This window comes from Dama dama, chromosome 10 (assembly GCF_033118175.1).
Source record: "Dama dama isolate Ldn47 chromosome 10, ASM3311817v1, whole genome shotgun sequence".
In the NCBI taxonomy this organism is placed as follows: Eukaryota; Metazoa; Chordata; class Mammalia; order Artiodactyla; family Cervidae; genus Dama; species Dama dama.
The window spans coordinates 19,906,895-19,931,569 of record NC_083690.1 but is presented as its reverse complement, the minus strand read 5'-3'; the positions used below and the strand labels follow the sequence as shown (position 1 = coordinate 19,931,569).

General features: G+C 37.6%; 1 protein-coding gene and 1 non-coding gene across 2 annotated transcripts in view; one reads left to right on the top strand and one right to left on the bottom strand.

Annotated features, from left to right (window-relative positions):
* DNAH3 (dynein axonemal heavy chain 3) overlaps nt 1–24,675 on the top strand; it is a 240,635-nt gene that overhangs the window by 137,919 nt on the left and 78,041 nt on the right. The window contains exon 41 of the mRNA XM_061152967.1: nt 4,328–4,573. Within this exon, the coding sequence (XP_061008950.1) occupies nt 4,328–4,573 (246 nt within the window). The remainder of the gene's footprint in view (nt 1–4,327; nt 4,574–24,675) is intronic.
* On the bottom strand, nt 14,471–14,543 carry TRNAR-CCU (transfer RNA arginine (anticodon CCU)). Its single transcript has one exon. It is a non-coding gene; the product is annotated as a tRNA-Arg (tRNA).

The following is a 24,675-nucleotide window of genomic DNA, read 5'->3' as shown; positions in this document are numbered from 1 at the left end:
AGATCTTATCTACAGCAGTTATTAGGGTGGCATTTCCTAATGTAAATTTTCTATTTAAATTTATATTTCTTTTAAAGATTAGAATTATTCTGTAAAGAAGAACTATGCTTCCCTACTTACTTATTCAATTGTTTAGTGATCAAATATGAATTCATGGATATTCATTTTGTTCTATGAATTATAATCCAATGCTATAATTATTTATTTTATTGTTCAAATGGCTTTGACAATTGGGGACACCTTCAAGTTGGTTCCTGTGGTCATTTAACATGTTTTTATCCTCAAATTGCTAAGATCAGAAATGAAAATGCAGACGTTACTACTCACTGTACAGAAAGAAAAAGGATTATAAGAGAGTACTATGAAAAATTTTATGGCAACAAATTTGATAACTTAAATGAAATGGAAAAATAATGCCTACCAAGACACAAAATCTACCAACTGCAGCACAAAGAAATCTGAATAGATCAGTGACTGGTATTGGTCAGTTATCAAAAATCTCACAACAAAGAAAAATCCTGGATCTAACCACTTCACTGGTGAATTCTACCAAACATTTAGGGAAGAATTAATATCAATCATGCTCAAACTTTTCCAAAATGTTTAAAAGAGAACATTTCCTAACTCATTCTATGAAGCCAGCAGTACCCTGAAACCAAAGCCAGCCAGAGACACTACAAGAAAATTATAGACCAATATCCTTTATAAACATTACTGTAAAAATTTCCCCCAAAGATCAGAAAGGCAAATTTATCAGCATATTAAAAAGATTCTACACTGTGACCAACTATGATTTATTTCTGTGGTGCAAGGATGCCTCAATGTATGAAAATTAATCAATTTGTGATACATGTCATACAAATGTAATTAGCAGAATAAAGGAAAAAATGCAGAAAATCATACAACAAAATTCATGAAATCATGATAAACAACATTGAACAAAGTAGGAATAAAATGATACTACCTCAACATAATAAAAGTAAAATACAAAAACTTCACAGTGAACATCATACTCAATGGTGAAACACTTTACCATTTTAACTACAATAAGGAATGGATGTTTGCTTTCACTACTTCTATTCAACATAGTACTGGAAGTCCTAGCCAGGGTAATTAGGCAAGGAAAAGAAATAAAATTATGTATTCACATTAGAAATGAAAAAGTAAATTTATCTGTTTGCAGATGTTTGATCTAATATATACTAAATCCTGAACACTACACACACACAGGCAAAACTGTTATAAACAAATTCAACAAAGTGGCAGGATACAAAATCAAACACAAAAATGGTGCATTTCTGTTGCATTTCTGTACACTGACAATAAACAGTCTGAAACCTGAATTAAAAAAACAGTGTCATTTAAAATAGCCTGACGAAGAATAAGATACATAGAAATTAACCAAGAAGGTGATAGACTTCCACAATAAAAATTATAGAACATGCTGAATGAAATTAAAGGACATTTAAAATAGAAAAACATTCTAAGTTCATGGGATAGAAGACTAAATATTGTTAAGATGTCAGTACAACCCAAAATAATCTATTCAGTGCAATTTCTATCAAAATTTCAATTACATATTTTACAGAAATACAAAAATCCATCCTGAAATTCATATGGAATTTCAAAGACTCTAAATAGCCAAACAATCATGAAAAAGAAGAACATAGTTGAAGAACAAAGAACACTTTCTGATTTAAAAACTTACTACAAAGCCAGAATAATCAAAACTGTATAGTGCTCACATAAGGACAGATATATACACCAATGGAATGGAGTAGAAAGTCTAGATATAAATTCATGCATATATTGTCAAATGATTTTCCATGAGGATGCTAAGACCATTTGATGGGGAAAGGACATTCTTTTTTTTTTTTCTCTCTTTTTTTTTTTTTGTTTTTGCCTGTACCATGTGGCATGCAGGACCTTTAGCTCCTCCACTAGGGATCTAACCCATGCCCTCTGCAGTGAAAGCACTGATTCTTAACCACTGGACTGCCAGGAAAGTCCCTAGCACAGTCTTTCTAACAAGTGATGACAGGAAACCTGGATATCCACTTAGAAATAAATGAAGTTGGACCTTTACTTAATGCTATGTACAAAAATTAACTCAAACCAAATGGAAGACCTAAACATAAGAACTGTGTGTGTTCAGTTACTTCAGTCATATCTGACTCTTTCCAACCCTATGGACTGTAGCCAGCCAGGCTTCTTGTCCATGGGATTCTCCAGGCAAAAACACTGGAGTGGATTGCCATGCTTTCCTTGAGCAGATCTTCCGAAACCAGGGATTGAACCCAGGGTCTCCCACATCTTCTTCATCACAGATGGATTCTTTGCTGTGAGCCACTGGGGAAGCCCTAAACCTTTAAAATTTCTAAAAGAAAATCTAAGGTAGAGAGCTATTTGGAAATTATTTCTTGGATATGACACCAAAGGCACAGCAACAAAAGAGAAAAAAGACAAATAGTGTGCATGAAAATTGAAAACTACTGTTTTCAAAAGACTCTATAAACAGAGTAAAAAGACAACTAACAAGTGGCAGAAAATCTTTATAAATCATATAAATGATAAAGGATGAATATCAAAAGACTCTTAACAGACTAAAAGGATGACTCACAAATGGGGGAAAATCTTTACAAGTCACATATGATAAAGGATGAATAGCCAGAATATATAGAGAATTTCTAAAATTTAACAACACAAAAACAAACTGAATAAGTAATAGTCAAAGGTCTTAAATAGACATTTCTCCAAAGAAGATGCACAAATTGTTTATAAGCGCATATGGAAAGATGCTCAACACCACTAATTATTAGGAAAATGCAAATCAAAACCACAGTGAGATACCATCTCATACCTATTAGGTTGGATACTATCCAAACAACAACAGTATTAACAATATTAACAATCAAAAAGAACAAGTATTGACAAGGATGTGGAGAAACTGGAACCCTTGTGCACCATTGATGAAATGTAAAATGGTACAGTTGCTGTGGAAAATAGTTTCTCAGTTCCTCAAAATTAAAAATATAATTGCCATATGACTTAGCACTTCCACTCTGGGTATATATATAAAGAAATTGAAAGTAGGGACATAGACAGATATTTTATTCACAGCAATATTATTTTTGAACATAGAACTGTGTTCATAGCAGCATTATTCATAGTAACCAAAGATGAAAGCAACCCAAGTGTCCATCAATCAATGAATGGATAAATAAAATGTAATATATACATGCAGTGAAATATTATTCACCTTAAAAATGAAGGAAATTATGGGGAGTTGCCTGGTGGTCTAGTGGTTAGTATTCAGTGCTTTCACTTCCCTGCCAGGGTTCAATTCTTGGTCAGGAAACGGAGATCCTTCAAGCCATGAGGCACAGTCAAAACTTCTGATACATATTCTGATACATGCTACAATACAAATGGAGCTTGAGAACACTGTGCTAAGAGAAATAAGCCAGTCAGAAAAAGACAATATTATTTCACCTCTAAGATGTATCCATGTATGGATGTGAGAGTTGGACTGTGAGGAAAGCTGAGCACCGAAAAATTGATGCTTTTGAACTATGGTGTTGGAGAAGACTCTTGAGAGTCCCTTGGACTTCAAGGAGATCCAACCAGTCCATCCTAAAGAAGATCAGTCCTGGGTGTTCATTGGAAGGACTGATGCTAAAGCTGAAACTCCAGTACTTTGGCCACCTCATGCAAAGAGTTTACCCACTGGAAAAGACCCTGATGCTGGGAGGGATTGGGGGCAGGAGGAGAAGGGGACAACAGAGGATGAGATGGCTGGATGGCATCACCGACTCGATGGGCATGAGTTTGAGTAGACTCCAGGAGTTGGTGATGGACAGGGAGGCCTGGCCTTCTGTGATTCATGGGGTCGCAAAGAATCGGACACGACTGAGCAACTGAACTGAACTGAACTGAAGACATATCCAGATTAGTCAAATTTATGAAGATGAAAAGTAGAATGCTATTTGTCAGGCTATGGGGAAGAAGATAATGAATTAATGTTAAATGAGTATAGAGCTTCAGTTTTGCAGGATGAAAATAGTCCCAGATGTGAATAGTGGTGATGGTTGCACAAAAACATGGGTGAATTTAATACCACTGAACTTTAAAATGGTTAAGATCAGTAATCTGTATGTTAATGCATATCTTACTACAATAAAAAAAATTTATTTTAATATATGTAGAAAAAGGATAGGGCCTCTCATTCAATATCAGTCCCCTCCTCTAGCCCTTCAAGGACAGAACTACCCAATTCATATCTATTGTACTGTGCACTTTTTTCTGAGATTCTTATTCTTGCTTTTAGATGAAATCAGGGAAGCAGAAGAGGAGGAAAGTGAATTATTTGAAGGCCTGACAAGCCAACAGATCTTCCTGTGGCTACAAGGTCTGTTCCTTTTTGCCTTGGTATGGACGGTGGCCGGCACCATCAACGCAGACAGCAGAAAGAAATTTGATCTGTTTTTCCGTAACCTGATCATGGGTATGGATAATAACAACCCAAGACCCAAAAGCGTCAAACTCACCAAAAACAACATATTTCCAGAAAGAGGTAACTTGGTACCTGTTTGTTTTGTCTCCCTATAGTGTTTGTAGCATATGTTCCAAACCAAGTCAAAATGTGAGATCCATGTAGGACCTTTACAAAAGCCAGGAAAGATTTTGTGGGTTGCCTAAGCAGGTACACTTCTTCAGAGCTGGCCCATGTATGTAGAGATGGGTGACCCTGAAGTCAGGTCTTATGAGTTAATTTAACTACTAATTGTTAACTTAGAAAAAGTCAATATGACTTTTTAAAATTATCTGTAATTTCAGCAGTATAATAGGCCCCAGGGAACAACATGAGAAATACAACCACTTCTGTTTTTCTTACTCCCTTCTAGTCCTGTTCTCTGTATTTACACATGTCATATCATGGTGATTATGGTTTTAACATTTCCTTTAATATTTTTCATTATAATCTAATATTGAAATGCTTATAGTTTTGCTACATACATTATCTTCAAAATGATCACTTTAGTCATGTATTAATGTTCTATGTGTTCAGTTCAGTTCAGTTCAGTTGTTCAGTCATGTCCGACTCTTTGTGACCCGATGAACCGCAGCATGCCAGGCCTCCCTTTCCATCACCAACTCTGGAGTTTACCCAAACTCATGTCCATTGAGTTGGTGATGCCATCCAACCATCTCATCCTCTGTTGTCCCCTTCTTCTCCCACCCTCAATCTTTCCCAGCATCAGGGTCTTTTCAAAAGAGTCAACTCTTTGCATGAGGTGGCCAAAGTATTGGAGTTTCAGCTTCAACATCAGTCCTTCCAATGAACACCCAGGACTGATCTCCTTTAGGATGGACTGGTTGGATCTCCTTGAAGTCCAAGGGACTCTCAAGAGTCTTCTCCAACACCACAGTTCAAAAGCATCAATTCTTTGGCGCTCAGCTTTCTTTATAGTCCAACTCTCACATCCATACATGACCACTGGAGAAACCATAGCCTTGACTAGACAGACCTTTGTTGGCAAAGTAATGTCTCTGCTTTTTAATATGCTGTCTAGGTTTGTCATAACTTTCCTTCCAAGGAGTAAGTGTCTTTTAATTTCATGGCTGCAATCACCACCTGCAGTGATTTTGGAGCCCCCAAAAATAAAGTCAGCCACTGTTTCCCCATCTGTTTGCCGTACGTCAAGGCTGTATATTGCCATCATGCTTATTTCAGTTATATGCAGAGTACATCATGAGAAATGCTGGGCTGGATGAAGCACAAGCTGGAATCAAGATTGCCAGGAGAAATATCAATAACCTCAGATATGCAGATGACACCACCCTTATGACAAAAAGTGAAGAAGAACTAAAGAGCCTCTTGATGAAAGTGAAAGAGGAGAGTGAAAAAAGTTGGCTTAAAGCTCAATATTCAGAAAACTAAGATCATGGCATCTGGTCCCATCACTTCATGGCAAATAGACGGGGAAACAGTGACTGACTTTATGTTTTTGATGAATCATGCTACAGTTTTATAAATTTTGTTTATCTTTTCCTAGAACCAGCTGTTAGTTTCACTGATCTTTTCTATTTGTTTTTAGACTCAATTTTATTTATTTCTCCTCTGATCTTTATTATTTTTTTCTTTCTACTAACTTTGGGTTTTATTTGTTGTTCTTTTTTCTGTTTCCTATAGGTGTAAAGTTAGGTTGCTTATTTGAGATTTTTTCTTGTTTGCTGAGGTAGTAAGCTTATAATGCTATAAATTTCCCTCTTAGAACTGTTTTGCTATTTCCCATAGGCTTTGGATTGTCGTGTTTTCACTTTTCATTTGTTTCTTGGTATTTTTGTTTGTTTTTCTCTTTGATTTATTCAGTAACCAAATGCTTGTTTAGCCTCCACTTATTTGTGTCTTTTGCAGTATTTTTTCCTTATAGTTGACTTTTAGTCTCATAGCTTGTTGTTGAAAAAGATACTTGATATGATTTCAGTTTTCTTAAATTTACTGAGGCTTTTTTGTGGCCTAGCATGTGATCTGTCCTGGAGAATGTTCCACGTGCACTTGAAATAATGTATATCATGCTACTTTTGGCCAGAATGCTCTGTGAATGTCAATTAAGCCTGTGTGATCAAAAGTGTCATTAAAGACCAGCATTTCCTAATGTATTTTCTGTCTGGATGATCTGTCCAGTGATGTAAGTGGGGTGTTAAAATTCCCTATTATTATTGTGTTACTAGTTACTCCTTTTATGTCTCATGTATTTTGTCTTATATATTTAGGTGTTCCTTTGTTTGGTGCATAGATATTTACAGCCATCTTCTTGGACTGATCCCTTGATCATTATATAGGGTCCTTCTTTGTCTCTTGAAACACTCTTTTTTTTTTTTTTTTTTTTCCAGTGGGTTTTGTCATACATTGATATGAATCAGCCATGGATTTACATGTATTCCCAATCCCGATCCCCCCTCCCACCTCCCTCTCCACCCGATTCCTCTGGGTCTTCCCAGTGCACCAGGCCGGAGCACTTGTCTCGTGCATCCCACCTGGGCTGGTGATCTGAAACACTCTTTATTTTAAAGTCTGTTTTGACTGATATAAGTGTTACTACTTTGGCTGTCTTTTGATTTCCATTTATATGAAATAGCCTTTTGAATCCTCTCACTTTCAGTCTATGTGTGTCCCTAGGTCTGTAGTCAATCTCTTGTATCCATTCAGCCACTCTGTCTTTTGGTTGGAGCATTTAATCCATTTACATTTATGGTAATTATTGAGATGTATATTCTTGTCATTTTGTTCATTGTTTTGGAGTTGTTTCTGTGATCTTTCTTTCTTTCTTTTTTTGTTCTCTTAAGATTTGATGACTATCTTTAGTGTTACGGTTGAATTCCTTTTACTTTTTTTTTGTGTGTGTGTATATTATAGATGTTTGGTTTATGGAAACCATGAAGTTATATGGCAGTCTGTATGTTTGTGTGTGTGTGTGTGTATAAGTTGCTGAGTTCTTCAAGTACATTTTAAAAATACTGCATTTGTACTCTCCTCCCCTCACTATTACTAGTTTTGTTATCATAGTTTACATATAATTGTATTCTGTGTCTCTTAAATGCTTATCATGGGTATAGATTTTACTACTTTTTTTTCTTTAAATTTATTTTTAATTGAAGGTTAATTGCTTTAGTATTGCATTGGTTTCTACAAAGCAGCAACATGAATCAGCCTTAAGTTTACCCATGTGCCCTCCCACTTGAACATCCCTCCCACCTCTGTCCCCATCCCACCCCTCTCGGTTGTTAATGAGCACTTGTTTGAGTTTCCTGAGTCATATATAGCAAATTCCCATTGGCTGTTTATTTTACACATGGTAATGTTTATTTCCATGTTACTCTCTCCGTACTTCCCACACACACCCCCAGCCATGTCCATAAATCTGTTCTCAATATCTGTGTCTCCACTGCTGCTGTGCAAATAGGTTCATTAGTACTATCTTTCTAGATTCCATATATATGCATTAGTATATGATAACTGTATTTCTCTTTCTGACTTAACTTCACTCTGTAATAGGCTCTAGTTTCATCCACTTCATTAGGACTGACTCAAACACATTCCTTTTTATGACTGAGTAATATTCCATTGTATGTATGTACCATAGCTTCTTTATCCATTCGATGGATGTCTAGGTTGCTTCCATGTCCTAGCTATTGTAAATAGAGCTGTAATGAACATTGGTTAACATGTGTCTTTTTCAGTTTTGGTTTTCTCAGGGTATGTGCCTAGTAGTCAGATTGCTGGGATATATGGTCATTTTATTCCTAGTTTTTAAAGGAATCCCCATACTGCTCTCTGCCTGCAATGCAGGATGCAATGCGAATTCACCTACAATGCAGGAGACCCCAGTTTGATGCCTGGGTTGGGAAGATCCACTGGAGAAGGGATAGACTACCCACTCCAGTATTCTTGGGTTTCCCTTGTGGCTCAGTTGGTAAAGAATCCGCCTGCAATGCAGGAGACATGGGTTTGATCCCTGGGTTGGGAAGATCCCCTAGAGAAGGGAAAGGCTACCCACTCCCATATTCTGGCCTGGAGAATTCCATGGACTGTATAGTCCATAGGGTCACAAAGAGCTGGATACAACTGGACCTCTTTTACTTCACTTCACTTCACATATTGTTCTTCATAGCAGCTGTATCAGTTTGCATTCCCACCAAAAGTGTAAGAGGGTTCCCTTTCTCCACACCCTCTCCAGCATTTATTGCTTATAAATTTTTTGTTGATGGCCATTGACTCTGGGAGTTGGTGATGGACAGGGAGGCCTGGCGTGCTGCAATTCATGGGGTCGCAAAGAGTCAGACACGACTGAGCGACTGAACTGAACTGAACCGATTCTTACTGGTGTGAGGTGATATCTCATTGTTAGTTTTTATTTGCTTTTCTCTAATAATGAGTGATGTTGAGCATCTTCTCATGTGTTTATTAGCCATCTGTATGTCTTCTTTGGAGAAATGTCTGTTTAGGTCTTTCCCCCCTTTTTTGATTGGTTGGTTGTTTCTCTGCTATTGATTTGTATGAGCTACTTGTATATTTTTAAAATTAATCCTTTGTCAGTTATTTCATTTGCTATTGTCTTTTCACCTTGTTTATACTTTCCTTTACTGTGCAAAAGTTTTTAAGTTTAATTAGGTCTCCTTTTTTATTTTTGCTTTTATTTCCATTACTCTAGTAGGTGGATCATAGAGGATCTTGCTGTGGTTTATGTTGTAGAGTATTCTGCCTGTTTTCCTCTAGGTGTTTTATAGTTTCTGGCCTTACATTTAAGCCTTTAATCCATTTTGAGTTTATATTGCTGTATGGTGTTAGGAAGTGTTCTAATTTCATTCTTTTATACATGGCTGTCCAGTTTTCCCAGCACCACTGAAGAGACTGTCTTTGCCCCACTGTGTATTCTTGCCTCCTTTATCAAAGTATCCATGGGTGTATGGGTTTACCTCTGGGCTTTCTATCTTGTTCCATTGGACTATACTTCTGTTTTAGAGCTGATTACTTTTGACTTTCTTTTTTTTTTGTTTGTTTTTTACTTTTGACTTTCAACCTCTCTGCTAGTTTTGTGTGTGTATGATTTCCTGCCTTTACTGTTGGTTTGCCTTTATTGGTGAGTTTTTTTGGTTTGTAATTTTCTTATTTCTAGGTGTGGCTTTTTCTTTTTTGTTTTGAAAAGTTCCCTTTAACATTTGTCATAAAGCTCATTTGGTGGTGTTGAACTCTTTTAGCTTTTGTTTGTCTGTATAGCTTTTTATCTCTCCATCAAATATGAACGAAAGCCTTGCTAGGTAGAATATTATTGGTTGTAGGTTTTTTCTTCTCACCACTTTAAAAATATGGCACCACTCCTTTCTGGCCTGCAGAGTTTCTGCTGATAAATCAGCTGATAGCCTTATGAGAGTTTCCTTGTGTGTTATATGTTGCTTTTCCCTTGTTGCTTTTATATTCTCTCTTGAATTTTTGTCATTTTTACTACAATATGTCTTGGTGTGTTCCTCTCTGCTTCCTTCTATATCAGGCTCTCTGCACCTCCTGGACTTGGGTAACTGTCCTTTCCCATGTCAGAGAAGTTTTCAGCTACTGTGTTTTTAAATATGTTCTCAGGCCCTTTCTCTGCTCCTTCTTGTTGATGTTCAGTCTCTCAGTCATGTCTGACTCTTTGCAACCCCATGGATCATAGTACCCCAAGCTTCCCTGTCCTTCACCATCTTCCAGAGCTTTCTCAAACTCATATTCATTGAGTCAATGATGCCATCCAACCATCTCGTCCTCTGTCATCCCCTTCTCCTCTTGCCCTCAATCTTCCCCAGCATCAGGGTCTTTTCCAGTGAGTTGGCTTTCCATTACAGGTGGCCAAAATACTGGAGCTTCAGCTTCAGTATCAGTCCTTCCAATGAATATTCAGGGTTGTTTTCCTTTAGGATTGACTGGTTTGATCTCCAAGGGACTATCAAGAGTCTTCTCCAGCACCATAGTTCAAAAGCATCAATTTTTTGGTGCTCAGCCTTTTTATGATACACCTCTCGCATCTGTACATGACTGCTGGAAAAATCATAGCTTTGACTATACAGATCTTTTTTGGCAAAGTTATGTCTCTGCTTTTTAATATGCTGTCTGATATGTCTGTCGTAGGATGAGGCTAGTCTTGAGGCTAATCTAGGTTTCCTAGAGGGCCAGGCTAGTGCTTGTTCACTGGTGGAAAGGCCTGTGTCTAGAGGGGCTGTGAGCTCAGGAAGTCCTTAGGCATCCTGTCTGCTGATGAATGAAGATGTGTCTCCACCCAGTTAGGCCCAAGACCTTCCAGCACTAGTGCCTGCAGGTTATTGGGTGGGGCCGGATCTTGTCTTAATCAGCTACAGGTAGGATTCCACTGTGACTGCTCATAGCAGTAGTATCTACATGGTACAAATATGGCTTCTGCCAGTGCCTATGTCCCCACGGCAAGCCACTGCCATGCTGCAATCCCAGCCTCTCCTCAAGATTCTCCAAGACCAGCGGGTAGGTCTGGCCCAGGCTCCTATCAAATTACTGCTTTTGCCCTGGATCCTAGTGCATGTGAGATTTTGTGTGTGCCCTTGCAGAGTGAAGTCTCTATTTCCTCCAGTCCTTTGGAACTCCCAAAATTAAGTCCACTGGCCTTCAAAGTCAAATGCTCTGAGGGATATTGTCCTCCCAGTGCAGGACCGCCAGGCTGAGGAGCTATATATGGGGCTCAGAACTCTCATTCCTGTGGGAGAACCTCTATACTGTAATTATTGTCCAGTTTATGGATTGCCTCCACCCTATGGGTATGAGACTTGATTATATTGCCAGTCCATCCCTCTTACCTGTCTCATTGTGGTTCCTTCTTTATGTTTTTAGTTGTAGAAGATATTTTCTCGTAGGTTTCAGTCTTTTTCATTGATGACTGTTCTGCAAATAGTTGTGATTTGGGTGTATTATTGAGAATTGAGCTCAGGGTCTTTCTATTCTGCCATTGTGGCTGAAGCCCAAATTTCTTCTCTTTTAAAAAAAATATTAATAGACTTTAGTTTTAGAGCAGCTTTTGGTTTGCAGAAAAATTGAACAGAAAGTACAGAGTTCTTTCTAGTTTAACTGTGTTCTTGTCTGAGAGTATACACTGTGTGATTTCTATTAATTAAAAACTTTTAAATTGTGTTTTTTGGCCCAGAATATGATCTATCTTGGTGAATGTTCCATGTAAGCTTGAGAAGAATATATTCTGCTCTTGTTAGATGAAGTAATCTATAGATGTCATTTAGTTCCAGTTGACTGATGATTAACTATTGATATATCTTTACTCATTTTCTGCCTGCTACCTGTCAATTACTGATAAAGGGGTATAGAAGTCTCCAACTATAATAGTGTATTTTTCTGTTTCTCTTGTGTTTCCATCAGTTTTGCCTCAGGTATATTGATGTTCTGTTCATGTTTGAAGTTTGAAAATAGTACTAATGTAAATTTCTTCTCTTTTTAATTAGGGTGAGATTGAAATATATATATATATATTTATATATATATAGCAGTTATTTTTCACAGATTCTTATTGGCTTATTGATGTCCTTTCTTGTAATGTTCTATCGTAGTTTTCTTTTTTAACAGACTATGTCAAGATGTAGGTCTTCTTTTGTTTATTTTCCCTAGAACATGATCCTTTCAGTCATTGAAGGAAAGTTTTATTCTCTGGCTTCCATATTTATCATCTCCTCCTTCCTTATTTTTATATTTTTGCTTTTTTTATTTAGATTTTTCATTTTAATATGATTCACCCACAACTTCAATTTTGCTTTTCCTGTCTTGAGTGATTTTAATTCTGCTGTTGTATCTTTTGTTTCCTTGCTGTCCTTCCTTAGTGTATGATTAAAAGCACAGGCCATGAAGTCATATTTTCAGAGGTTAAATCCTGGCTCTAGTATTTACTGGTTGGGTGCCCTTGAGAAAGTTCCTTAACATCTCTCAATTTCCTCAGTTATGAAATGTGGACAACAATAGCACTAGGCATTCATGGTGCTCTTGTAAGAATTAAATGTGTTAATGTATATAAAACATTTATAATTAAGTATGATGCATATAAAGTGTAAAATCAATGTTAGTAATTTTATTGCTTCCTCCTTATCATCACCTCTATTAGCTCACTCATCTACCCCCCTTTTTTATCTCATTTTGCCTTTTCATCTAAGCCTATTTTCTCTTTATGACTTTCTGTTCTTATTTCATGAAAAAATTGTCTTTTTGTACCCTATGTAAGATACCAAACAGTTTCCTCAAATTTGATTATGAGTCTTGCATTAAACAAGGTTCAGAGGTATACTGTCAAGGTATAATTTCCATATTATATTCCTTTATGTAGCAGTATTTTTTCCACAGGTTCCATATGTCGTTTTCTGCTTCCCCATCATTCAAGATCAGTCTGTTTATGCTCTGTGCCAGCAAGTTGGTCCATAAAGTACCCTTGACCCCATTCTTGGTCCACTTTGTGACAACATCTTTCCTTCCCCTCTGCTGCTGACAGCTAGTTATGTGCACAGCTTCCAAGTTTTCTAGGTGACTTCGCCCTACAACATCTCCTGTCTACGGTGATTCATCTCCTCCATGTCCTGTTCAGCTGATGCAGTGTAAGATAAACTATAATTTCCATAATGTAATGCAAACTGCTTTCTTCATATATCTTCTCTTACAACTACTCTACTTGAAAATAGGTTTGGTTCTGAAAAAGCTGTCTGTAAGAGCAAAATGACTGACACCTTACAAGTGATCAATGTGAATATATCCATGGAAAGTTAAGCTTTACTCTTGTCTCCATGGTAATCATACACTTCTCTTTCTACTGGTTTTCAAAACTCTTGCTACTTTTGGACATGATCAGGGTAAATGGTATTCATAACCCCCCTTAAAAACAAACCCAAATGCTGTAAACTCTCCTTTAGAGTCAGAAACAATGGGATGGCCAAGATCCAAAGACCGTGTATGATCAACTAATGCCATCTGTTGGAGGCAGCCTTTTGATTTGTTTCATATGAACATTCTAAAAGAGGACATTTCTCAACAGAAGAGTGACTGTGGTTTTTCACTTTGGAAGACCTACCTCACTGAATTTAAGGCGCCACAACTATTTTCCTTTTTCCTCGTTGTGGTCTGGGACCCTACTACCCTATCAGCTGTAGAAAGATGGCCTGGCAAGGCAAGGGTGACAAAACCAAAATAAGACAATTCTCCCAGAGTAGTACGTGGCAGGACAGAGGAACAGCTGTCTAATTTTCTATATGGGTTGTCACTTACATTGTTGTACCCGGATCGCGGAATCCCACCAAACACCACAGGAGCCGCGGATCGATGCAAAAACAGTGAGGAACTTTATTACAAGCTAGAGCAGGGGCTCTCTTCACACAACTGCGAAGAAGCCCCGAGTGAAAGCGGCGAATCATTTTTATACTGTATAGCAGGGGACGCGGGAAGGGAAGCTTAAAGGGATTGGTTAATTCTTCAACTAAGGATGTCATGTGAGCTACTGATTGGTGGGTTAGAGTAGGGGGGGGGGGGGCGGTGAGGGACTTTCCGTCCTCCCCTGATTGGCTCGTTGAGTTTCTTTCTCTCCTCGGGAGGGGGTTTTACTCAAAATGGCGGTGCTATCCTAAAATGGAGTCGTTTGGGTTTCACATTTCACAGCATCTCTGTATATTGTGAGTTGCAAGGACGCGGGAAATTAAAAGTATACCAGTGGGCCTGTTGCAGTTTCTCATGCAGTCTCTTGAGGTAAAATTTCTCAGTCCAGCCCACTTGATATCTAGTTAGAGGAGATTCTACCTAACTTCTTTTAGTCTTTGGTTTGTTTGTTTTTGTTTTTGTTTTAATATTTATTTGGCTGTGTTGGGTCTTAGTTGTGGTGCACTGGGTCTTGTGGCACGTGAACTCCTATTTGCAGCATGTGGGATCTAGTTCCCTGACCAGGGATTGAACTTGGGTCCTCTGCATTAGGAGTGCAAAGTCTTAACAACTAGACTACCAAGGAAGTCCCCTAGCTTCTTTTAGTCTTGTTTTCATTGACATTATTCCATTCCTTTCTCTTGTGCCTTCCTGAGTATTTTAGTAGGAAATTACCAAGCTCCTAGCCAGAACCCATTGGAATCCAAAAATGTGTTTTTAAGTGCCAAGTGTAAATTCTTTTTTATATAACAGCTATTGAGGTATAATTTACATATCATAAGATTCACTCATTGAAGTAAGCAATCAGTGTTTTTTAGTAAATTTGCCTAGTTGTGCAACTGTTTAATCCAATTTAGAACACTGGAACATTAGAACAAATTTAAAACATTCATCACCACAATAAGATCCTTCATTCCCATTTTCAAGGAATCTTTGTTCCCATTCTCAGTCCCAGGCAGCTATTCATCTGCTCTCTATAGATTTGCCATTTCTGGACATTTCAAATTTCTGGGATGGTGTAATATATGGCATCTTGATCTGGTTTTGGTTATACTTATTACCATCGTAACAAAGCTTAAAATACCTTTGTAACCTTTTCACAGGGTTTAAAATTCTCTTGGTGAGAGCTCCAGGGAGGCCTTCTCTGACCTCATGGGATATTGTTTTCTGGACTTTTCATGATCTAGGAGCCCTTGGGGTACATGGACCTCTCAAATGAGTGCTGAAGGAACTGTGTTGGGGAGTACACACTAAGGACAGCCAGCAGGCCTTTGGGGAATTCTCTCAAGGTTGCATTATCATCAACTGACATTTATCTTTATTTGTCCAGAAAGTGCTAAATTTCTCTTTATTTACCCATTCATTGTGTGTCCTATGAAAACCCACTCACATCTCTGTTAAAGTTTATCTTATTCTCCCAAGTGAAGGACAAGAAAACAGAGGTGGGGCATGGGGTGGGAAAAGGTGATAGAATTAATTCATCTTCCTGGATTTCTACTACTATTCCCTCCGTTCTGCCCCTGCACTTGCATCAGAATTTGAGTTTAATCTCAGTACAGAGCAAACAAAAGCCCTGCTCTGATGAGAACCAAACAACCTCAAGTGCCTCTCTGTGTGCCCACAGCTATGCTAACACATATATCTCATTTGCCTTCCACAGGGATTTTTCTAAGCTTGATATAAAACCAGGGCCATTTTACAGATATACAAATGGTAACCTTGGCCAAAGTCACACGGCCATAAATCCACTTTTATTCAGTTGGACCTTTTCCCTTTGGCCAAAATGTTCCAAATGTTTGTTTCAAGCCACAAATTAGCTCCAGCTGATAATATCAGCAAGAGATGGGACAAATGCTTTCTGAATTATGCTTTTTATGTCTCCTTTCTTATTGTAAAAATAATTCAATTCTATTAAGTAAAAATGATCAAAAAACATTTTTGTTCATACCATACTATTTTTAAGTATTTCCCTTTCAAACAACCTTTCTCTCTCTTGTCTATCTGCTTTCATTGCTTTACATAGTTGCCATAAGGCTATATATTCTATTTTTTATTCTTCTATTTTATCTGTCATTGTTTTTTTAAAGCATTTTTCTATGTTAATACTTAGGCTTTGTAACTATCATTTTTAAGTATTTAATAGATAGTTTATTTCAAAACTTAATTTTTAAATTTTCTATTTTACTTAAGTATTAATTGCATATATCACATGATTTTCCCTTTTGTTTATGAAGGGAAATGTGAATTCTCTTCTTACAGTCAATTCATCTCTCTTGAAATACCCCTAGTTCTTTTTTTTAAATTGAAGTATAGTTGATTTACAATGCTTCAGATGTACAGCAAAGTGATTCAGCTTTCATATATAGATAGATATTCTTTTTCACATTCTTTTCTGTTTTAGATTATTGTTGTTATTGTTAAGTCACTAAGTCATGTCCAACTCTTTGAGACCCCATGAACTGTAGCCCTCCAGGCTCCACTGTCCATGGCATTTTCCAGGCAGGAATACTGTATAGGCTGCCATTTCCTTCTCCAGGGAATCTTCCCAACCTGGGGTTTGAAACTGATTCTCCTGCATTGCAGGCAGATTCTTTACTGCTGAGCCACCAGGAAAGACCATTATAGGTTATTATAAGATATTGAATATAGTTTGACAGGCTATACAGTATGTTCTTATTGTTTATCTGTTTTAGATATAGCGATATCTGTTCATCCCAAATTCCTGATTTATCCTCCCCACTGCCCTTTGGTAACCATGTTTGTTTTCTTTGCGTGTCTTTTTGTTTTGTAAATAGCGTAATCATTTTAATGACTGCAAAATAGTCCATTTATCTTATAAGACATAATTTTGACTGGTATTCTAATGTGGAGCATGTAAATTATTTTCAGTTTTTGTTATCACAAATAGTGCTATATATTCATGTATGGAGATTATTTTCATTGTGAATTATTTCCTTATGATGAATTCCCAGAATGGGATTTCTGACTTGAGCTAGAGAACATTTTTGTAAGCATAGTGCCAGATTGCTTTCTAAAAATGTACCAGATTGACTTCTAGGTAGAACTGCACAGTAACATAGGATAAGCTCTCCTTTAATATATAATGCGATATATTAAGCCTAAAAATGTTTTTTTTTTTAATTTTAAGTTTAAGCCTAAACATTTCCCAGCAATAACTTCAAAAATAAAAGTTACAGCCTGATTCTTTGAACATTAAAAGGTAGTGGACAGGGAGAGAAACAAAAGATCCTTCATGTTGTATCTCTCAACCCACAACCCAACTGTCCTGAAAGCGATGCTGGGTGGAAAGGAAGTTAGTTGACAAAATTCTGAGAGTTCTCACTGGTAATCACCAGTGTAGAAAAAAGCAGACTGCAGTGGTAACTGGGCAGCTGCAAAAAAATGCCTAGGAGAAATCTTTGAGCATGAAACTTCCATAATTTGGTAAGATCTTATCAGGAGTGGGAGGAAACTACCAGGGTTTGCAACTCCATGCTGGGTGGGGGATGTGAACTGAATTTTTCCAGAGTGCAGCATGTTTCTAGCTGGGGTGGAAGTGGGATGGACCCATGGTTCAGGAAAATTGACCAAACTTTAGAAAGAGACTGCAAAGCCCAGGTTTCCTGGCAAAGGCAACTGAGTATTTCCTTTACCCAGCCCCTGTACCCTCAGGCTACAGAAAAGAAATCCACACACCATTCCCTGAATCGTGACGAAAATTGGGGGAAATAAACTCACTCCAAATAGTGTTGGGGAAAATGTCCAGGAGAATTTATCTGATTATAGCAGAGCAAGAATATCACAAAGAGGAAGACAGAGACAGAGAGACAGAGAATGAGAGTCTAAAAGAAAAACATGACTGGGGCTTCCCTGGTGGTCCAGTGGCTAAGACTCCACTCTCCCAATGCAGGGGGCCAAGGTTTGATCCCTGGTCAGGGAATTAGATCCCACATGCCACAACTAAGACCCAGTGCAGCTAAATAAGCAAAAATAAATATTTTTATAGAAAAAAGAAAAACATGACATAAGAAATATAAAATATTTGTATTACAAGCACTTATAAATTTATAGTATAATATGTAATATATAAATTTAATTTTAAAATTTATAGATGAACAGCATGCTACTGGCAAGGGATGTATTAATATATATATAGAATTGAGAGTCCAGAAATAAGCTCCTCATATTTATAGTGATTTGATTTTTGGCAAAGGTATAAAGATAATTTTATGGGAAAAGAAAAATCCCTTCAGCACATGGTCATGGATTAAATGAATATATTCATATAAAATAATGAATTTGGCCTCTATACCATAGTCAAAAATTAACTGAGATGAAAGATCTAAATTCAAGAGTTAAAATGATAAAAGCTTAGAAGAAAACAAAGGTGCAGATAAATGGTCATGATCTTGGACTAGGCAACAATATCTTAGGACAACAAAAATACAAGCAACTAAAGAAAAAATAATTAAGCTGAACTTCATCAAAATTAAAAACTTTTGTGCTTCAAAGGACAACATGAAGAAAGTGAAAACACAACCTACAGAATGGTTGAAATATTTTGCAAATCAAATATGTGATAAGAAACTTGTATCTAGAAAGTATAAAGAAGTATTATTATTCAATAATACAAAGATATAATATAATTTTAAAATAGGCAAAGTAACTGAATAAACATTTTTCCAAAGAAGATATTTAAAGGGCCAATAAGTACATGACAATAACTCAACATTATTATCATTATTAGCCATCAGGAAAATGCAAATCAAAAATACAAGATGCCACTTCACAACTACAATGAGAATAATAAAAAAGATGAAGAACAAGTGTGAGAATGTGGGAAAATTGAAACCCTCGCATATTATAGTGGAAAAGTAAAATTGTACAGCAGGTTTGGAAAACAACATTTGGCGTTCCTCAAAAGTTAAACAAACAAACAAAGTTAAAAACAGACATACCATATGAGCAAGCCATTTCACTTCCACATATATGCCCAAGAGAAACAAAAATATGTCCACAAAAATACTTATACACAAATGTTCATAACAGCATAATTCATAATGGCCAAAAAGTGAAGACAATCCAAATGACCATCAACTGATGAGTGAATAAATAAAATATAGTATGTTGTTGTTCAGTCACCTGGTCGTGCCTGACTCTTTGACCCCATGGACTGCAGCACACTAGGCCTCCCTGTCCCTCACCATCACCCAAAGTTTTCCCAAGTTCTTGTCCATTGCATTGGTGATGCCATCCAGGCATCTCATCTTCTGACGCCCTCTTCTCCTGCCCTCAGTCTTTCCCAGCATCAGGGACTTTCCCAATGAGTCAGCTGTTTGCATCAGATGACCAAAATACTGGAGCTTTGGCTTCAGTATCAGTCCTTCCAATAAGTATTCAGGGCTGATTTCCCTTAAGATTGATTGGTTTGATCTCCTTGCTGCCCAAGGGACTTTCAGGAGTCTTCTCCAGCACCACAGTTCAAAGGCATTAATTCTCTAGCATACTGTCTTCTTTGTGGTCCAGATCTCACAACCATATGTGACCACTGGGAAGACCACAGCCTTGACTATATGGACCTTTGTCGGCAGAGTAGCATCTCTGCTTTTCAACACAGTGTCTAGGTCATAGCTTTCCTGCCAAGAAGCAATCATCTTCTGATTTCATGGCTGCAGTCACCATCCGCAATTATTTCAGAGCCCAAGAACAGGAAATCTATCACTACTTCCACATTTTCCCCTTCTATTTGCCATGAAGTAATGAGGCTAGATGCCATGATCTTAGTTTTTTTAATATTTAGTTTTAAGCTGGCTCTTTCACTATCCTCCTTCACCCTCATGAAGAGGCTCTTTAGCTCCTCTTCACTTTCAGCCATTCAAGTGGTATAATCCACATGTCTGAGGTTGTTGATGTTTCTCCCACCTATCTTGACTCCAGCTTGTAACTCATCCAGGCCGGCATTTCTCATGATGTGCTCAGCATATAGGTTAAACAAGCAGGATGACAGCAGACAGCCCTGTCATACTCCTTTCTCAATCTTGAACCAATCAGTTATTACATGCAGGGTTCTAACTATTGCTTCTTGACCCACATACAGGTTTCTCAGGAGACAGTTGAGATGGTCTGGTATTCCCATCTCTTTAAGAACTTTTCACAGCTCTTAAACAGATGGGACACATCCACAACTGAGCATCATTTACACTTAGGCCCAGCCACTTCATTCTTTCTGGGGCTATTAGTAGTTCTCCTCTATTCTTCCCCAGTAGCATGTTGGACACCTTCAGACCCAGGGGACTCATCTTTTGGTGTCGTATCTTTCTGTCCTTTTTATACAGTTCATGAGGTTCTCACAGCAAATATACTGGGGTGGTTTGCCATTCCCTCCTCCAGTGGCTCACATTTTGTCAGAACTCTCCACTATGATGTGTCTGTCTTGGATGGCCCTACATGGCATAGCTCATAGCTTCATTGAGTTATGAAGCCCCTTCACCATGACAAAGCAGTGATCTGTGAAGGGGAAAATATAGCATATCCATACAATTAAATACTATTCAACAATAAAAAGAAATGAAGTAATAATGTATACTACAACATGCATGAATCTTAAAAACATTCTGATGAGTAAAAGAAACCAATCACATAAGAATATCTATTGGATGATTTCATTTATGTGAAAAGTCCAGAAGAGCAAATCCATAGAAACAAAAAGTACATTAGTGGTTGTCTTGAGGGCAAACAGGCTGGTGAGAGATGGGAAGAGGATTTGGAAAGTGACATCTAAGAGGTATGAGGTTTCTTTTTGGTGTAATGACGTGTTCTAAAATTGATTATGGTAATGACCGTACACCCCTCTGTGAATAATAATATATTCATATATGCATGTATATTTAGTAAACCATTGAATTATACAATTTAAATGGGTTAATTATAGCATATGTGAATTATATCTTAATAAATCTGTCATTTTAAAATTTGTAAATGAAGTGTTAAAACCACAGAATCAGAGAAAAAGGGGAATTGAAAAACCAAAGAAACAAATTGAGAACTAAACAATATTAGTAATGATCTGATAAATTAGAGCCAGCAAGGAATAAAGCATATAAATCTAGACATCTAACAAATGGCTTAGAGGAAAGGTTTGAGATAACTGCACTTGCTATTGAAGACAGTCTAAGAATATGATTGATATGGAGACCTTACAGTGTTAATTCCTTGAATTGCTATCCCAATAAATAATGTAGACAATATATACCAAGAAACAAGTGAAGAAATTTTTCCTAAAATGAAGAAGTGTTTTTTGCAAATTTTAAGAGTATTCTGTGTTCCAAGAAAAACTGATACAGGATAATTGATTAAAAAATAATCTGATTAAATTATTGGACTTCCAGTATAAAAGAGATTCCATCAGGCATCTGGATAGGAAAGAAAAATCAGTGAAAATGGAAGTATCTGATGAGCCTCAAACTTCTACACAGCAAACTAGACTGAAAGAAACAGTGGAGCAATGGTCTGCAAAACTCTAAGGGAAAGAAAATGTGACATTAGAATACTATTCTCAGTCGTCACTGTTCAAATACAAAGTGGCAGACATTCTCGAACATGCAAGATCTGAGAGAACTGAGCCCTCTTAAGTCCCTTCTTGGGAATAAAAAATTAAATCAGCCAACTAATCAATCAAGATAAAGAACTTAAGTAGTCTTGTGTTAAAAGCCCCAAGTTTGAGTGTTGAAGCTATTTAAATATAGACCTAAGACTAAGGTATGAGAGAATTATAGTTGCAAAACAAAATGTCAGTGTTATAATCCCTGAAAAAGTAAAAGTTAAAAGACACTTGCTCCTTGGAAGGAAAGCTATGACAACCTATCCAGTGTAGTAAAAAGCAAAGACATCACTTTGCCAACAAAGGTCCATATTGTCAAAGCTGTGGCTTTTCTAGTAGTCGTGTACAGATGTGAGTTGGACCATAAAGTAAACTGAACGCCAAAGAATTGATGCTTTTGAATTGTGGTGCTTGAGAAGACTTTGAGAGTCCCTTGGACTGAAAGATCAAACCAGTCAATCCTAAAGGAAATCAACCTTGAATAATTCATTGGAAGGACTGATGCTGAGGCTGAAGCTCTAATACTTTGGCCACCTAATGTGAACAGCTGGTTCACTGGAAAAAGACCCTGATGCTGGGAAAGATTGATGGCAAAAGGAGAAGGGGGTTGCAGAGGATGAGATGGTTAGATAGAGTCACTGACTCAATAGACATGAGTCTGAGCAAACTTCAGGAGACAGTGATGAACAGAGGAGCCTGGTGTGTTGCATTCCATGGGGTCATAAAGAGTTGGACACAACTTAGTGACCGAGCAATAACAGTATCAGAACAACAAAAAGAACCAACGGAGAGGAAATGGAAGAATGAGAGCTAATCACATCATAGTTCATAAAGGAATCAATGAAATTGGCCTAACATTGAGTCACATGTATTTTCAAATGAAATGTGACATCAGGATTTGCTTCAAAATATTCCAGTCTAAGAAAGAAGGAAGAAAGAAAAGGAGGAAGTGAGGAGGGAAGGAAAATGAATATGATGGTTGTTGGTGTTGTGGAAATGCATGAAACAGTTGCAAAATGTTGAAGTTTATGGAAGCTACATAATGGGTACATGGCAGTTTATTATACTAGCCTCCTTTTTTTGTTGTCAACTACATACTGGCACTTGCCATCTACCTCTACAAGGCTTAAATCACATGCTGCTGTTACTGCTGATTTTAAACACCCCTGAAAGGAATTCAGGGTGGAGAGCAGAAATGAGGTACTCTGTGCTCTGGGAAAAACTAGCAGAATGGGTCTTCAGAGAGATATTTTCAGGAGCCAACTTTATAAGCCCAATTCTTATATTTCCTCATATCTAGAAAAACACTAAAATCCTTCATAGTGATGACTGCTCCTAGTGACTAGCAGAAACATTCTGCAAAAAAATAAAATGCTTAATTGCATGTACTCCCCGTTCACCAAAATCACATATATACTGACCTTACCCCCAACCTCTTTGGAGCAATTTCTCAGAGCTATATGAAATGCTGTTCCCTGGTCTATAGCCCTCATTTTGTCCCAAATAAAATTTAACTTGAAGTTCTCATGTTGTGCATTTTTTCAAGTCAGCATTGTGTATTTTAATTTTTTTTTCACAATGAAAAGTTAAAATATAATAGCAAAGTTGGATTAAATTATTTTTAAAATTATAATGACTTTAAGCCCTAATGGCTGAAATTTTTTTTTTTTTTTTTTAGTTAAGAAGCATCTCCTGCTAAGGGGGTAGATATTAAAAGTTTTCATCACAAGAAAAAAAAAATTTTTTAATTGGAATGTTTCAGCCCTTTAACTGAAGCTCAAGACTCTCTGTCACACACACACACATACACCCTACAACCACCAACGCTGTCCTCTTTGGGTCAATTATAGATGAGTCCTGTGGAGAGAGAAGCAAGTCACTTGTGCCTGCTACTGGGTTGGCTAGGCAATGGAACTGGAAAGCCTCTCGTGCCCAGAGCTCCTGTGAATCCAACGGCCCAACACTTGTCTCACTGAGGCCTGGGTATTTCTTCCATGTCCTCTTCAGGTTTTTCTCACATTAAAAAAAAAAGAAAAGAAAAAAAAAAAACTTTATCATTCAGCAGGCTTTGCAACCAGTATCTCAAATACTCCTTATAACATTCTCTAGATGAGGAGATTGCAGCTCAGAAAGGGTGTCACTCATCCAGGGCCCCACAGTGAGTCAGTGAGGAATGGTTGGATGTGAAGCCAGGTCCTTCCCTGACGCTGTTCTTATTTCCACTCCTCATCTTGAAGTGCAAAAAAGAAAAAGACTTCCAACAATTACAGAGGTGGGGCTTCACTGGGGAAAAGGACCATAGGAATTTTGTGTTACTTTTGTGAGGGAAGTAGGGAGTGATTTTGGATGAGTATTGTGATTGTATTTGGGAGAACGGGTGGAGTGAGAAGGTGATTCAGAATCACCACTGTGTATTGATCAGAGGCCACAGACCAGGGGCCTTGATGCTCCCCAGCTACTTCCTCCCACACCAAGAGGATCTGGAGGGCAGCAGTTCAGTTGTTCTTACCTTACACAATAGATATTGAGGGCCTACAATGTGCTTGCTGCATGTCTGGTCAGGCATTTGTTCAATAAGCACCTACTTTGTACTTTTTACTAAGCACCTACTATGTACTTCCCTGGTAGCTCAGATGGTAAAAAATTTGCCTGAAATGCAGGAGACCTGGGTTCAATACCTGGGTTGGGAAGATCCCCTGGAGAAGGACTTGACTACCCACTCCAGTATTCTTGCCTCTAGAATTCCATGGACAGAGGAGCCTGGCAGGCTACAGTTCATGGGGTCGCAAAGAGTTGGACATGACTGAGCGACTAACACTTACTGAGTTCTAGGTACTATGCTAGTTGTTGCAGATACAACAGTGAACAAAAAAGATATAATCCCCTTGCTCTCACAGAGCTCACATTCTAGTTGAGGAAGACAGACAATAAATAAGTAGGCTCATAGAATAAGATAATTGGAGATATACTAACTGCAAGGATGGAAAAACACTGGCATGTTGATAGAGACCCACAGGGGCTCTACCTGAAGTGTTCAGGGAAGGTCTCCTAGAGGAGGTGACATCTGAGCTGAGATCTGAAAGGTAAGGAACAAGCCAAGTAGAGAGCAGGGGGAAGA